The 17,512-nt window shown below is 46.1% G+C and overlaps 1 protein-coding gene across 1 annotated transcript in view; it reads left to right on the top strand.

Moving 5' to 3' along the window:
* Positions 1–1,991: 1,991 nt before the first annotated feature.
* NRG3 (neuregulin 3) overlaps positions 1,992–17,512 on the top strand; it is a gene marked incomplete at its 5' end in the record, with an annotated part of 601,033 nt that continues 585,512 nt past the window's right edge. The window contains one exon of the mRNA XM_081329735.1: positions 1,992–2,784. Within this exon, the coding sequence (XP_081185861.1) occupies positions 1,992–2,784 (793 nt within the window). The remainder of the gene's footprint in view (positions 2,785–17,512) is intronic.

The following is a 17,512-nucleotide window of genomic DNA, read 5'->3' as shown; positions in this document are numbered from 1 at the left end:
TCTCTCCCTCCCCCCTCTCTCTTTCCCTCCATCTCCCTCCCTCCTCCCTCTCCCTCCCTCTCCCTCTCCCTCTCTCTCTCTCTTCTCTCTCCCTCCCTCCTCCCTCTCCCTCTCTCTTCCCCCCCCCCTTTGTTCAGCTCTTTCCCTAGCGCCGGACGGCAGCCCCGGGTCTTCGGAGAGGAAGCCGGCAGGCTGCAGAAAGGAATTCAACGCCGAGCGACCGGCTGCCGGCCGGCTCACCCACCCCCCCCACTCCCCCCACTTTCCATGCAGCCCTCCTCTCCGGGCGCACCCGCGCGGCCAGCGCATTCCCGGCCGGGGGCGCGCCCGGAGGGGGGGGGGCGCTGCTTCTGCCCTGCCACCGCAGGAGGGGGCCGAACGGCTCCCGGGCTTGGGAAGCGGAATCTGGACCGGCTTCGGATCAACTCCTGGGGACTTCGGGGGGGTGGGGAGAGAGGAGGGCGGCGCGCAGTCCCGCAACCTTCCTTTGGAGCCGCGCAAAGTGGGAGAGGGAGGGGCGCTTCCTTTGTCCCCCCCCTCCCCTTCCTCTCCCTCTCCTCTTTCCTTCCCGCGGCAGGAAGACACGACCGCCTTGACAAAAGAGAAAGGCAAACCGGCAAACGGGCTGGGGAGACAAAATAAAATAAAATAAAATAAAATCTGGGCAGCCCGGCTCCGGAACGCTTCTGACTCCCGGGTGTCTGTGTGTGTGTGTGCGCGCGCGCGCGCGTGGGAAGGCGCGGGCGCGTGTCTGCCCCCTCCCCTTCGTAGCTTTCAGCGCGCCTGTGTAATTTCTTTTTTGGCTGGTTTTTTTTTTTAAACCTACCCCCCCCCCTCCTCTCCTCACCCCTCCACCCCGCCGCCGCTTTGTGCTTGGTTTGGCACGGCAGAGCCTGCGCCTGGCTTGTCAGCAGGCCAAACCCGAGTCCCCTTTGGCTTTGGGCTCGGCTTTCGAGAGGGTGCCGGGTGTGCGTGTGTGTGTGTGTGTGTGTGTGTGTGTGTCTGTGCGTGGAGGGGGGGCGGCTCTCCAGCAGCCCCGGGGATGGCGGCTGCGTTTGCCCTGCAGGCTGCCGCCTTCGGCTTGGTCTCGCCTTTCGGCAAGCGCTGCCCGAGGACCGGCGGCGGGGCTGCCGAATAGCCAAGGGGACGAGGAAGCCAGGAACGCCGGCAGCCCGGGGGGCGGGCGGGGGGGGGCGGGGATGTGGCCACCGCTGCTCGCCAACCGCCTCCGGGGATCGGAGAAGCGTCGCCCCGAAGCGGGAGCGGCTTGCAAGCGAGGCGTTTGGCTTCCCGCCGCTGTTCTTCTTCTTCTTCTTCCTCGGCGAAAGAGGCTCCGGGTGGCTGCTGATTGAGGATCTTGCTTTCGAAAGGGGGGGTGGGGGTGGGGGCTGGAAAGCTGGCTTGGCCGAGACCTCGACCCGGATTTTTACCGTCTGAAACAGCCAAGGCTCCTCGGGACCCGTTTGGCCAAGAACGCCCAGGATCTTAGGGCATTTATTTTTAATTTTTTGGCTATTATTATTATTATTATTATTATTATTACTATTTTTCGGGCGGCGGGGCGGGGCGGAGGGGGGTGAAATCCGGAATCCAGGAAATCGGGAGGGGGCGGGAGATCGCAGGGAAAAGGAGGAGAGCCCGGTGGCGGAAGAGCTCGCGCGTTCCAGCGGATTCAAGCAGCGGTCGTGTGAATGCTCGGAGATGTAGCTGAAAGGGCGGGAGGGGCGCCGCGCTCTCCGGATCGAAGGGGAGGCGAGCTCTTGCGACTACCTGCCGGCTGCGGCTGCCTCCCCCCTTCCTCCCCCACCCCCACCCCCCAGCCGTCGGATCTTCCCGCTCCTCTCTCTCTCTCCTCCTCCTCCTCCTCCTCTTCCTCCTCCTCCTCCTCCTCCTCCCCCCCTCCCGGCTTCCCCGCCGCTCCGCATGCTGCGCCCTCCCCCCACCACGCCGCTGCTTCCCCCCGGGGGAGGGGTAGAAAGGCACCGAGGAGGATGAGCGAAGGGGTCGCCTCGCCGCCGGGTGCCGCCGCCGCAGCAGCCGCCGCCGCCGCCGCCGCCGAGGAGGGGTCGGCGGCGGGCGGGGTCCCGGCGGGGGCCGATGGAGGGCCCGAGGCCGCGGCCCGGGAGGTGCGCTGCGGCGACTGCCTGGTGTGGAACCGGCAGCAGACTTGGCTCTGCGTGGTGCCCCTCTTCATCGGCTTCGTGGGCCTGGGGCTCAGCCTGATGCTGCTCAAGTGGATCGTGGTGGGCTCCGTCCAGGAGTACCTGCCCACCGAGCTGATGGATTCCAAAGGCATCGAGCAGGACCCCTTTTTCCTCTCCAAGCAGCCCACCACGCCGCCCAAGAGCGGGGAGCCCACCGCCTCCCCCGGTACCGACGCTGCTGCTGCCGCCGCCGCCTCCCGGACCCCCAACCAGATCAGTACCCGTCTCACCACCATGACCAAGGCGCCCACCCGCTTCCCGGCCACCCGGGGTCCCATCCGGGCCAGCCCGCCGCGGTCCACCACGCCGCGCCACACGCTGGCGCCCCCGACCGTGCTAGCAACCGGCACGGCTGCCGTCGCTGTCCCTTTCAGCACCACGCTCCTGATGGCCCGGCCGGCGCCCGGCGCCCCTCGGACTCCGCCCGTGCCGGCTTGGCCCACTGCGGCGTACACTACCTCCTCGTACAAGAGTTATCTTCAGGACTCGGCTCCATCCTGGACCTTATCCCCTTTCCAAGAGGCCAGCACCACCATCACCACCACCGCCACGCCGGAGACCAACTCTAGCCCCAAATACCGTAAGTGAAAGGCAACTTTTGCCTAAGCCTCTTTCTTCTCGGTTGTGAGTTGCTTTTGGCTTGGACCGAAAGAGTTGGACCCGGCTGCCAACCCCGCTTGGGAGGTTGGGTTGGGTTGGAGTTGGGAGGGTTGAAGTCAAAGCCAAGAGGCCGGAGCGGGTCTTTGGACGTTCTTCTGTTGCTGGCCGTTTTCTGCGGCCCTGGTGAAAAATGGAGAGGGAAGGTTTTATGGTCGACATCCAAGGAAGTTGTTCCTTCACAGTGCCAGGCAGAGGCAGGGACCGTGCCCTTTCTGCATTGGGCACAATGGAGGATGAAGCCCCAAGACTGAAGCCGGAGAAGACCTGCCCATGATGTGGGTGCTTCTGGGGTTAGGGTTTGAGCCCTGGAATGGTTTGTTAGGATGGGGAAAGGCAATGGTTTGAGAGAAGGAAGGCTGACCGTAGAGATCTGGTGACTTTGGAGAAGAACAGGGAGAAGTTAAGGGAAGAGGTGAAGAAGTGCTTTTGAGTCAGAGTTGTGCTCAAGACTCTTGGACAAAAGGCATGGATGTTCTTCTTAGCTTTCCAAAAAGGTTTGTTTCCTTCCTTCCTTCCTTCCTTCCTTCCTTCCTTCCTTCCTTCCTTCCTTCCTCCCTCCCTCCCTCCCTCCTTCCAAAAGCCTTTCCAACATATCATTCTCCCTTTTAAGCCCTACTGTCTTAGATTCATGAGTGCCAATTCTCACTTGCACATGCAAACATGCGCCACACACAGCATCTATATATGGAACACTTCTGGGTGGTTTTCTCTTCTTGCCGGGAGGTAAATGGAACCTTATTATCCATAGGAATGAAGGTAAATAAAGGCTGAGGGTTTCATTTCCCCCCCCCACACACACACCACCCTAAAGGGTGGAGTATCTGACATATACTGTATGAATCCCTCGCCAGTGTTGCAAATTTCCATTTATACAGTTCACTCTTACTTCCTCGTTTATTTGAAAAAAAAGAAAGAAAAAGAAAAAGAAATCGGAGCTGAGCCTTCAAGATCTTGTGAAGGTTATCCAGGACACACAATCCCCACAACGGATCAGCTTCTGGGTGCCACTGTTTCAATGAGAGTTGGGGAAAGGAGGTGGTGGTGGTGGGAAATGAGATTCCATATTTAATCCCCTGTATTTCTCACCCTCCTTTCCTGACTGAGATTCCTTAGACTTTCCAGAATGGGCAAATCCGACTGAAGACTCTCATCCCAGGTTATTTCCTTCCCGCGTGGTCCGTTCCCTTTTGCAGGGTGAGCTGCCAGCTTGGCTTCTTCCAGCCACAGCTTTAAAGCGGATCCTTCATAACCTGGGATGGAGAACCATCCTCTCATAAGATGCCGTGAAGATGTGAGGACGGAGGCCAAAGCACTAACTGGGCTGGGCAGATTGTTTCCTCCCTAGGATTCAGCTGGGGAGGGAGAGGGCAGGCAGCACGTTAGTGGGTCACCGTGTGGGTGTGTGGGTGTCGAAAGAAGGAATCCACCTTCTGCTTCAGAGAAGAGGCTCTGCTCTGACCGAGGAAGGGGAGGAGGGGAGAAAGAGTGAGCCATTTGAGATGCTGTTTCTTTGGGAGGATGAAACCCTGGCTGGCATTCGCTCAGTCTTTCCCTTCCTCTGGTGCACCTTGCGTCTTCTCCCTTTCTTGCACCCGAAGTTCTTTCAGTGGGGAAACCTCTCCAGTGCCCTAATTTTAGGAGGCTTTTGAGCCCACAGGACAGCAGATGGGGAGGGGGGGGCGATGTTCAAAGAACAGGCTGGGTGTGCAAACCGCTGGCTGCCCATTTCAGTTCTGATTAAAAAAAAACAACAAATAAATATCTCCGACATCTCTAAGACTGGCAGGCCCGTGATGCCGGTGAGTCCTCAGACTTTAGAAACTGCTCAAAATATGAATGTCAGCGGGCAGGAACCTATTTATTTCCAACCCCCCCCCTTCCTCGCCCCCCCCAGCTCCTATTCTGCTTCCCACAAAAAGGATGCACACCAAACATCGTGATCACGCCTAGGTGATAAAGGATCCGTCAGATCTGCAAGTGATTTTATTATTTCAGGCTTTCGGAAGATCGCTCTTTCAATTCTAGATGGGATCTCAAAGTTTCCTCCCCCCTTTCTCGGCTTCCCCACCCCAGCTTTGCTAAGGGAGACAATAAAAAAGAACTGCAAATTCATCAGAAAGGGGCCTCCTTTATGCACGTGGCAGATTCTGCATTGTCATTAACAGGAGATTAAATAGAATATGAAATTAAAAGAGAAAGAGAGAGGGGGCAGAGAAGGAGAGAGAAATTTAGGGCACGTGGAATTTCTTCCCTTTCTCTTCCAAAGGTGCAATATGATGATGATGATGATGATGATGATGATGATGGTCGTTCATAGAGTCAGTCAGATGTCCAGACTGGATTTGGCATGTTCCTCCAGGCTTCTCAAGGACCTGGGATACGCAGATGTTGCTATTTGATGGTGTTAAAAGGATACGCAAGCTCTTCCAAGTAAAGCTCTCCTTTGCAACGGACAGATGGGGGTTTCGTTAACGCCCGGTGGTCTTCAAGCGATGCGCCAGATACTTTGGGATTGCACCCATGGTCTCTACGACTAATGGGACTGTCTTTGCTTTTGTTTGCCACAGTCGCTCTGTTTCCACTTGCAGGTCTTTTGAATTGTGCGATTTTCTCCAGCTCTTTTTTTCCTTCTCTTTTGCAGTGTCCACTACCCAGACTTTTTATGTCTTTCTTGTCGAAAATAGTTAGGCCTGGAGTAATAGGTGACAGGTGGCTGTCTATTTGAATTCTTAAGGTCCCAAAGTTCTTTAGCTTCTTTATTTTCTATTACTTGTCTATTTATTTATTCATTTATTTATTTGGGCCCCTGCCACCGGCTCTTCCTTGCAGGCAAATAGTCCCTTTTGTAGAGACTCCACTGCACCATTGTTGCCACTTTGTCGCGTCATTGTCTGTAGTCAATCTGTACAATCTTCTTGCAGCAGCTAGCTGATATCATTAAGGATGATATTTTTTTTTTGTTCTGATATCAGGTAATAGTTTTCTCAGATTAGCAGAGGCTAACTAATACTTAGTTCAGTGATTCCTTTGTAGGCAGTTGCCTTGACTGAATGCATCTTTCATTCCACCTTTTGACCCTTGGTGTCTTTTAAAGGACTTTTGTGTTAAAGGATAGACCCAAGGAAAGAGAGAAGGAAATGTTGATGTTGTTGTTTTTCCTGAGAGATTCAATCACATATTTAAAAAAAAGATGTGCTATCCTGCTTGGATCCACGGATTTGTAGGAAACTCAGGTGATGGGGTGTCCAGCATATGTATCTAAATTATCAACACTTTAATGAATTTGTTTTTCTCAAGCGTCTCCAAAGGCACGTTGTGGAGCTTCAAAGTGGTGTTTGAACTGAGAGAGGCTGGTTTGTACCCCATGAAACCTTGTGAAGTGTTTTGATGGAGGACGATGGTTTTTTTTTTTTCCCTAGAGTATCCTCATTGCTTTTTCTCTAACCCTGTCCACTGAGACTCCTTAGAGCAGGGGTGTCAAACTCAATTTCATGGAGGGCCGCATCAGCATTGCGGTTGCCCTCAGGGGGCCGGGTGGGTATGGCCAGGGTGGGCGTGGCCTACTGGGTGGGCGTGGCTAGAGTGCGTATGGACTACTGGGTGGGCGTGGCCAGCTCTACATCGTTGGCATCAAGGGTGCCTATGGGGGCCTGGGCAGGAGTGGGACAGATCTGAGGGTCTCTGGCAGGAGGAGGGTCTCCAGGCCAGGGCCAAGGCAGTGGGGGCCGTTCCCTCCCTGTTTCCAGGATGGGTTCGCGGGCCGCATGAAACCACTTCGCGGGCCGGATCCGGCCCCCGGGCCTTGTGTTTGACATGTCTGCCTTAGGGAAAGATCAGGCGTATCTTCTTCTCTTCTTCCACAGCAGAATTTCTCAGTCTAGGTCGGTTAATTTCGCGGTGCAAGGATGCGCTGTCCGTTTGAAACTTTGGGCCTTTTGAGCAGTGCAGAAGGAAACCTCCCATGCACAAATGGGTCTAAAACAGCCCAAAACTGGATTTGATTTACCCGTAATTTAAATGCAATCAAAGCTGCATTCCATCCACATGGTTAATGTGGTTATTTCCCCTGTATTAACAATGTTTTTTTTTTCCCCTGTTTGTCACGCTTTGGAAAAATTCTGGTAACTGTTTTAAGGTTCTCTGCATGAAGTGGGGAAAAGCCATCTGATCCATGAGGTACAAGGTGAACATAATCAACCAATGAGCATGAAGGGTGCTCAGCTTTCAGACTACAGATAATGCATTATGTAAAAAACTTTTGGCAACAACAGTTTCATGTGGAATTAGACAGCGATAGCTGGAATAGTTCAGCACCTCTCTTCTGCCTATTTATAACGATCTGGAAGAGAAGGATTCCCCATGGATTCTTATCTTTGGGGAACATAATTTGCATAAAACACCAATTAGGGTGTTTGCTGCTCCATTTTTCCAGAATAATACTCTCCTGTTTATTCCCAATAGCCTTGAGTTTCCAAAAAAAAAAAAAAGCAAGAAAGACCTGGCTTTATTCAGTGAAACATTTGGATTTGATGCGTTTGATTTTTGATTCCTTCTGCAGTAAGAATATATTTTGACGTTTCGATTAAGGATTTGCTGTCTTGCTTTGACCTTATTGCTGTGTTAGGTTCTGCAGCGGGCTGCAGTGGCAGATAAGTCTGGTCAAATAAATAAATAAATATGGAACAGATGCAGTTGTAGTAAATCTAAAGGGTGATGCAAGCCGAGCTGTTCGTCAAAGTTCCACGTATCGTATGTTGGCTTCATCAGATCAGTAGCAAAAAAAAAAAACCCCGCAAAGTTGGCACAGCTCCTTTCCACGAGACCTAATCCTGCACCCTCGTGCAGAAAACCACACTCAGCGTTGACCTTTGCAAGTGCAGTTTAGTGGGCATAATGACCTTGGATGGAAATGAACAGCAGGACTTTTTGCTATAAGCGCTTTTCAGACACAGCCACCCTTTCCAGCAGCAACAGTTTTGGTGTGTTTTAGCTCCAGTGGTTCCAGTTTTACAGCTTGGAGGAGAAATGGGATAGGATGGAGAACGGCAGCAGAGATCCACATCTTTGTATCGGCCGAGAAACTCAAAGGATGGGATTTGAAACACTGGTGTAAAAAGAGAGTATTTAGATCTTGGTCTTTATTATGCAGCAAGTAATAAAAAAGGGTTTCCCCCTCAAAACAACAACAACAAAACAACAACTATGTTCTGAAGGAAGCATCATTCAGTTCCATAGATTAATTGGCAGGTCATTTCATTGCTGATTAAGAATTGATTAGCGGATTTCAGTTAGAAACATCCCTTGTGTTCCATGCTGGTGTCACTGAATGCAATACATTTTTTTCTGCATCTTCTCGGCTGATTTTTTGAAGACTTTCCTGCATTATTATAGTTGGGAGTAGCTATCATTTGCTCTCCTTTCCGCCGGATGTTATTGCAGTTGGCATAAAATCTTACTTAAATTGATAATGCTTCTGGAAGTCTATCGGAGCTGGGTGGCATATAAAGTTATTATGAATCAAACACAAACAAAACAGTTTATTTACTTAGGCAATTAACTGCTGGAGAATGTTTGCCTTCAATACGTTTGGTGCCATGTTGACTTTGTCGGTACACAAAGCTGAACTATTATCTTTAGGTTGGTTGTCTTGCAAGAATTCATCAGCATGGTGAGAACTCACAAAATTCTTGGCCTACAGGAAAAGCAGCCCTGCTGACTCATATAATGCAGACATGCCAAAATAGACTGAGTTTCCAGAAATAAAAAAATGATGTTTGTTTAAGAAATAGAAGGAACGTTTTGAGACTTGCTGTAATTTTCTGTCATTTTATAGAAAGTTATAGAAAAATAGGAAGTTGACCTTTGCTAGTGCACCCCAACAACAAAATAATAACAATATATATATATATATATATATATATATATATATATATATATATATATATATATATATATATATATATATATATATATATATATATATATATATATATATATATATATATATATATATATATATATATATATATATATATATATATATATATATATATATATATATATATATATATATATATATATATATATATATATATATATATATATATATATATATATATATATATATATATATATATATATATATATATATATATATATATATGGATCTTCGGTCATTCGGGTTTCCTCCCGCGTAGAACTAAAGGTGTAGGTGCAACGTTTCGATGGAATCCCATCCGTCATCATCAGGCTGGTGGCTTTAGCTTCCTTCTTCTGGGAGAAGCATGTGGCTGTTTGTTCCTCTTTTTTAAACTGCCAGAGGGGGTGTGTTCTGTGGGTGGAGGTGTGCTCTGATTGGGTGGGGGACCAAGTGTGTTGTGATTGGGTGGGAGTGTGTTTTGAATGGTGGGTGTGTTCTGATTGGGTGGGGGTGTGTTCTGAGTGGATGGGCTGGTCTCAGCTGCCAGCTCCAGACCTGAGCTGGTGAGTTGTGCTGCTTTTGTTCGGCTTCGTGTTTGTGGTGGTGCCCTGTTTTTATAGTGGGTGTCAGTTTGCTTATTGTGTGGTTTGGAGGGGTTTAAAGTGGCTGATGTTGCAGCTGTAGTTAGGTTTCTGTTTTGTGGTTGTGCCTCGTTATCATTGTGGGTTCGGATTTGCTTTTTGAATGGTTGTGTGGTGGTGATGTCATGTGATGTTATCATGAGTTTGGGTCTGGTATCATTCTTGGTGGTTGGGAATCGTCTGTCAATCAAGGCGGGTTTCCAAATGGCTGGTAAGCGAGAGGTATCATCTCGTTTGTTCATGCTGTGGGGGCGTTTTTCTATCTCAATGGCTTCTCTGATTATTCTGTTGTTAAAATGTTCAATTTTGGCGATAGTTTTGGTTTTTTTAAAATCAATTTCATGTCCCGTGGCTTCAAAGTGTTGGACCAGGGATGAAGTTTCTTCTACCTTTCTGAGTGAGTTTTTGTGCTCTTCAATGCGTGCACTTATTCTTCTGTTGGTCTGTCCAATGTATGTGGTGGGGCAGGTGGTGCATGGGATTTCGTATACTCCTTGGTTTTCTAACCCAATTATGTCCTTGGGGTTTCTTAGGATGGTGGATATTTTTCTGTCTGTGTAGAATGCTGTTTTGATGTTGTGTTTTTGGAGGACCTTGCTGATTCTGTCTGTGGTCCCTTTTAAGTATGGGAGGAGGGCTTTGCCATTTTCTTGTTCTCTCTCTTGGGTTTTTGTGGGTGTCTCTCTTTGGATTAAGTTGGTAATCGTGTTTCTTTGGAATCCATTGGCTGTTAGTACATTAGTGAGAGTGTGTAGTTCGGTTTTTAGGTGTTGTTCGTCAGCTAGGTGTTTTGTTCTGGAGATGAGTGTCTTGGCTACGGAGTTGATCTGTGCTGGGTGGTGGTGTGAGAGTGCGTTTAGATAGCGGTTTGTGTGTGTTTTTTTATGGTAGATAGTGTGTCCTAGGGAGCCGTTGGATTTCTTGTAGACTAAGACATCAAGGAAGGGAAGTTGATTGTTAGCTTCTGTTTCCATGGTGAATTGTATTTTGGGGTGTAGGCTATTGAGGTGTGTGAGGAAGTCATCCAGTTTTTCTTTGCCATGTGGCCAGATTATGAAGGTGTCATCTACGTATCTGAGCCAGAGTTTGGGTTTGTGGTTGGATTTTTCTAGAGCGAGAGTTTCAAAGTGTTCCATGTAGAGGTTTGCAATGACAGGTGAAAGGGGTGATCCCATGGGTGCTCCTTCCATTTGTTTGTATCTTTGTCCATTGTAGATGAAGTATGTGTTAGATAGGCAGTGGTTGGTCAGATCTAGGATGTGTTTTGGGGGGTTGTATTTATTTCGGATACCTGTCAAGGCTTCTTTGATTGGCACTTGGGTGAAGAGGGATACGACATCGAAGCTCACAAGTAGGTCACAGGGCTGTAAGTTTAGTTTACTTATGATCTCTATGAATTGGAATGAGTTTTGTACGTGTGAGGTGATGGAATTTGCGTAAGGCTGTAGTTGTTTGGCAAGAAATTTGGCTAGATTTTGTAGAGGTGAGCCTATGGAGCTGACTATGGGTCTGAGTGGGGTTCCTTCTTTGTGTATCTTGGGTAGACCATAGAGCTTAGGACATCTGGATGATTTTTCTCTGGGAATGATTGTTTTCTGGATCTCTTCACTGATGGGGGTGGCTTTTATTTTGGATTTTGTGGTTTTTTCCAGGTAGGTGGTGGGATCTGTCTTGAGGAGTTTGTATGTGGAGTCTCGGAGTAGGTTGGATAATTTGGTATGGTAGTCAGATGAGTTCATTACCACCGTGGCGTTGCCTTTGTCTGCTGGCAGAATGATTGAAAAACGCCCCCACAGCATGAACAAACGAGATGATACCTCTTGCTTACCAGCCATTTGGAAACCCGCCTTGATTGACAGACGAGTCCCAACCACCAAGAATGATACCAGACCCAAACTCATGATAACATCACATGACATCACCACCACACAACCATTCAAAAAGCAAATCCGAACCCACAGTGATAACGAGGCACAACCAGAAAACAGAAACCTAACTACAGCTGCAACATCAGCCACTTTAAACCCCTCCAAACCACACAATAAGCAAACTGACACCCACTATAAAAACAGGGCACCACCACAAACACAAAGCCGAACAAAAGCAGCACAACTCACCAGCTCAGGTCTGGAGCTGGCAGCTGAGACCAGCCCATCCACTCAGAACACACCCCCACCCAATCAGAACACACCCACCATTCAAAACACACTCCCACCCAATCACAACACACTTGGTCCCCCACCCAATCAGAGCACACCTCCACCCACAGAACACACCCCCTCTGGCAGTTTAAAAAAGAGGAACAAACAGCCACATGCTTCTCCCAGAAGAAGGAAGCTAAAGCCACCAGCCTGATGATGACGGATGGGATTCCGTCGAAACATTGCACCTACACCTTTAGTTCTACGCGGGAGGAAACCCGAATGACTGAAGATCCACATATAAACACCCGCGAAAACCTCAGAAAACATATATATATATATATATATATATATATATATATATATATATATATGAATAGGATGGGTGGATTAGGGTTGGGGTTAGGGTCAAAAGGAGGTTGGGGTCAAGGTTGGGGTTGGTATTGGGGTTTCCTCCAGTAACCTTTCCAATATTGGGTAAACAGCATATTGCAGGGGTGTCAAACTCAATTTCATTGAGGGCCGCATCAGCATTGCGGTTGCCCTCAGGGGGCTGGGTGGATGTGGCCTGGGTGGGCGTGGCCTACTGGGTGGGTGTGGCTAAAGTGCGTATGGCCTACTGGGTGGGCATGGCCAGCTCTACATCATTTGCATCAAGGGTGCCTATGGGGGTCTGGGCAGGAGTGGGACAGATCTGAGGGTCTCTGGCAGGAGGAGGGTCTCTGGGCCAGGGCCAAGGCAGTGGGGGCTTTTCCCTCACTGTTTCCAGGATGGCTTTGCGGGCCGCATGAAACCACTTCGCGGGCCGGATCCGGCCCCTGGGCCTTGTGTTTGACATGTCTGGCATATTGTCTGGGTAGATATATGTAGATAACAGGGATAAGTATAATAATTAATAGCAATAGTGATTATAGTTAATTACCATAAGCAATGTTAATTCTTCAATCCATAGCATTCTTCTTGCTAATATATAATCAAAATTACATTTCACATTCCTTTCTCTCTGATTCGTTTTTCTAGCCATGGATAAAATTTAGTCCATGTTCTATAAATAGACTGATTGTTCTTTCTCTTTAATCTCTAAAGTCAATCTATCCATTTCTGCACACTCTAGAATTTTCTTAATTAGTACTTCTTCCATCGGTAAGTTTTCATTTTTTCCATTATTGGGCAAATACAATTCTCGCTGCTGTTAATACAGGTAATATTAGATATCCACTCTCCTTTTCATAGTTAGCTCCTATCATTCCTAACAAAAATAATTCTGGTTTAAATTCTATTTGTTTTTCAGTCATCTTTTCCAGCCATAAGTGGATCTTTTGACAGGGCCCCAAACAATGATAAGCACAATGCATATGTGTACAAGAACCAGGATTACACCAAAGTGGACCTTAGTGGGGTTTTGTAGTTTCTGGTTGGGTAGTCCAAAGGAAGGTTAGTTCTCTTCAACCCTCATTCAAGAAATAGTAAATAATAATAATAATAATGATACAAATGATTTAGTAAGAGAATGTATAATTCTCTTTCAAGAAGAGACTGGACTGCCATCTGTCAGAAATGGTGTAGGGTCTCTTGCTTGGGTGGGGGTTGGACTAGATGAACTCCAAGGTCCCTTCCAACTCTGCTATTCTATTCTATTCTATTCTATTCTATTCTATTCTATTCTATTCTATTCTATTCTATTCTATTCTATTCTATTCTATTCTATTCTATTCTATTCTATTCTATTCTATTCTGTTTCATTCTATTCTATTCCATATTCCATTCCATTCCATTCCATTCCATACCATTCCATTCCATTCCATACCATACCATTCTATTCTACTCTACTCTACTCTACTCTACTCTACTCTACTCTACTCTACTCTACTCTACTCTACTCTACTCTACTCTATTCTATTCTATTCTATTCTATTCTATTCTATTCTATTCTATTCTATTCTATTCTATTCTATTCTATTCTATTCTATTCTATTCTATTTCATTCCATTCTATTCTATTCTATATTCTGTTCTATTCCATTCCATTCCATTCTATTCCATATTCCATTGCATTCCATTCTACTTCTATTCTATTCTATTCTATTCTATTCTATTCTATTCTATTCTATTCTATTCTATTCTATTCTATTCTATTCTATTCTATTCTATTCTATTCTATTCTATTCTATTCTATTCTATTCTATTCTGTTTCATTCCATTCTATTCCATATTCCATTCCATATTCCATTCCATTCCATTCCATTTCATTCTATTCTACTCTACTCTACTCTACTCTACTCTACTCTACTCTACTCTATTCTATTCTATTCCTTGTTCTGTTCCTTGTTCTATTCTATTCTATTGCATTTAAGAATATCGTTGAAATGAAACTGAACTAAGATTCTGGGATGAGAATTGGCTTGCTTTTTTAACCAAGTATATTTACTTCCCTGCTGAATAACTTGAGAGCCACTAAGATCTGAACCATTGGCCCTCTTTCTTTCTGCACCCTTTCAGTGTGAATCCTCACAATGGCTTGGCATCTCAGAGTGACAGGGCAAAGTAGCAAAGGAATTCAAAAGAAATTGCTGAACTTTGAAAAGCGTAGCAGAATAGCTGAAGTACAAATATTATCTCTAGATACCATTGTTGCTGCTTTCTTGGAAGGACAAGCCCAAAACACAGGTTTTAAATACTTTGTATTTTAGGTAGATACATTTTCTTTAACCAGAGAAGTATTTTAATATATCTGTTTATATTCCATCTTTATTATTTTTTATAAATGACTCAAGGCAGCAAATGTATTTAACACAACTTCCTCCTCCTATTTTTCCCACCTCATCAACCCTGTGTAGTGGGGTGGGCTGAGAGAGAGCAACTGGCCCCAAATCAACCCAGCTTGCTTTCACGCCTAAGGCAGGACTAGAACTCACCGTCTCCTGGTGATTCACCTAAAGTCATCCCGTTGGTGTCAAGCTTGAAGCGCGCATATGATGTTGCCACTATTGTTGCTTCTCCATTTGCCAACGCACTAGGGGGGAGGAGAGGGGGAAATGGAATGCAGGCTTCAGACAAGAGCCTTGGTGGAGCAGTGGGCTAATGCCTCCTTAACGTAACACCAGCTGCCTGCAATTAGTGCAGGTTCGCATCCCACCAGGCTCAAGGTTGACTCAGCCTTCCATCCTTCTGAGGTAGGTAAAATGAGGACCCAGATTGTTGGGGGCAATTAAGCTGACTTTGTAATAATGCCGCTTGGGGTGTGTGTGAAAGCCCTAATAAGCAGGCATATATATAGAATGAAGGCTACTGCTAAGTTTGTAAGCCGCCCTGAGTCTTCGGAGAAGGGCGGGATATAAATGGAATTTAAAAAAAAAAAAAACAAGACGTCAGCCCGTGTGAGCCAAGGACGTTTCAGCAGGTATTTGCCAACCTGCAGAGACACTTTCTCATAACAATATTTTTACGCTCAATTGGACAATGTGACCTGAACTAACTGGAGGAGGGAGAATTCTATACTATAGTGGCTTGTGCGGGAAATAACCAGAGCTGGTTTTGCTTTTATCTGTGCTGAAATGATGTACTCAATAAAGTTTTGCATTAACAGATGGGATTGTCTAAAAATTGCTTGCTCGGTTGGGTTGGTCAGTCAGAACCTTGATAGCTGGCTTTTGTGCCTAAGGTGGGACTAGAACTCACTGGCTCCTGGTCAGTGGCTCAAAGTCACCCAGTTGACTTTCATGGCTAAGATGGGATTTGAATTCAGGGTCTTCTGTTTTCTACTCTGATGCCTTAACCATTATACCAATCTGGCTTTCTGTAAAACTGGACTGGAATGAACAACAACAAATTTTAAGTCTTGCTGACTTAGTCATACTCTCTTCACTGTTACTGAAAAATGCCAACTAATTTATTGGTGCCCTCCTTTAATAATGTCTTGAATCTTGACCAGAGACTGAAGTCAATGGAAAGCAAATCAGAGCTGAATTAAAATCAATATTAGAATTCTGCACAGAAATTATTTTGGACAACGTTTTACTGAATTCACCACACCTTAAAACAACACTTTCCCCTACTATTCCCAGTGCTTCTATAGCTAGGTTGAATAACAGAAACGGTAAGATGCAGCTCTGCTTAGTATGTCTTAAAATCATAATAGAATCATAATTGTTAAGACTTATCTAAGCTTTACTTGCTTCATACATATGCTGGGTCATTTTGCAAACGCCAGCCCTACATTTGCATTTCTTTTAATATTTGCATTAAGAATTCTAGTGACAGACAATCAAAAGCATTTTATTTATAGAACATATAGCTGGTGAAAGCTTATTAATTTGCTAATTTGTATAATATTTAATGGTTTCCTGATGGGGTAGATCTATTTCAATTTTGAATAAAATCAGATTTGGTCTACTGTATAAGGATAATTTTACTTATAATCACTTCAAGTGGTTGGCTAATAATTTAGTATTCAGTTTATAGACCATAAAGTAGTGAGATAGGCCTAGAAGAGCATTTTTACCCTCTTTTAAAGATTAGAGTTGGAATTTTTCTTAGACGGTTTCCAGGTCCCTGTCTTACTTAAACATTAAAATTCTGATATTAAGGCTTCTTTAAATTCTTTGCAAAACTCACCTAATGTTCTAGCTGGGCTTGGGGAATTTTCCACTTTTAATGATTTCAAGGACTTCCAACATTGCAGAAAACTTCCATAAATTATAGGCCCTTGAGAAGTGGTTCTGGGAACGTTAATCTATTCAAGATTTATTCATTTTTGCTGGTGATGGATTATGTGTACATTAAGAATGATATAGCCCATTTGCAGAATTAAGCAGCTTGGACTGGAATGAACAGATCTACAATTTTTGTGTATTCAATGATGATGATGATGATGATACTACTACTACTACTACTACTAGTAGTAGTAGTAGTAGTAGTAGTAGTAGTTGGAAGGGACCTTGGAAGTCATCTAGTCCAACCTCCTGCTCAGGCAGGAAACCCTATACCATTTCAGACAAATGGTCTCTTTTTTAAAAAAAATCCAGTTTTGGAGCATTCACCACTTCTGGAGGCAAGTTGTTCCACTGATTAATTGTTCGAAATGTCAGGAAATTTCTCCTGAGTTCTAGGTGATGAAATAAAGTTGTTGGGTTCTTGGTATTTCCTGAGCATGGCTGTTTCCCTCTCTTGCTAGCCCAGTAACAAAAGGATCTGCAGAGAAGCAACCAACCCAGAGGACAATGTTGTGGTAATCATGTGCTTAAGTTGGGCATCCAACAAGATCTCTCATCTCCAAGTTAACCAAAAATCCAGATGTTTAAAGTTGTGTTATGTTGATTTCCCCCCCCCCCCAGTTCTCTTGAAACATTTTAAACTGTATACTCAGAGAGAGAGAGATCGAGATCCATGCTTCAACTTTTGTTTCTATTTAGACTGGATCTAGATTTTTTATCCACCTATCGAGTCCTTCCCAAGGACCTGGTGTAGACAGATGTTGCATGATGTAAGCTCTTCCACATAAAACTGCCTCTTGCAATTTACTGATGGCGATTTTGTCAATGCTGATGGTGTTCAAGTGGTGTTCCAGATGTTTTGGGATTGCACCCAAGGTGCCTGTTACTGTTGGCACTATCTTAGCATTCTGTTGCCATGGTTGTTGTTCAACTCCTATTTGCAGTTTATATATATATATGAAGGATGCGGTGGCTCAGTGGGTTAGGATGCTGAGCTTGTCGATCAGAAGGTTGGCAGTTTGGCAGGTCGAATCCCGAGTGCCGCGTTAGCAGAGTGAGTGCCTGTTACTCGTCCCAGCTTCTGCCAACCTAGCAGTTCGAAAGCATGTAAAAATGCAAGTAGAAAAATAGGGACCACTACGGTGGGAAGGTAACAGCACTCCGTGCGCCTTTGGTGTCTAGTCATGACCACGGAGACATCCTCGGACAAGCGCTGGCTCTTCGGCTTTGAAACG

This window comes from Vipera berus (assembly GCF_964194415.1).
Source record: "Vipera berus genome assembly, chromosome: 5".
Taxonomy (NCBI): domain Eukaryota; kingdom Metazoa; phylum Chordata; class Lepidosauria; order Squamata; family Viperidae; genus Vipera; species Vipera berus.
This window is presented reverse-complemented; position numbering and strand designations above follow the sequence as displayed.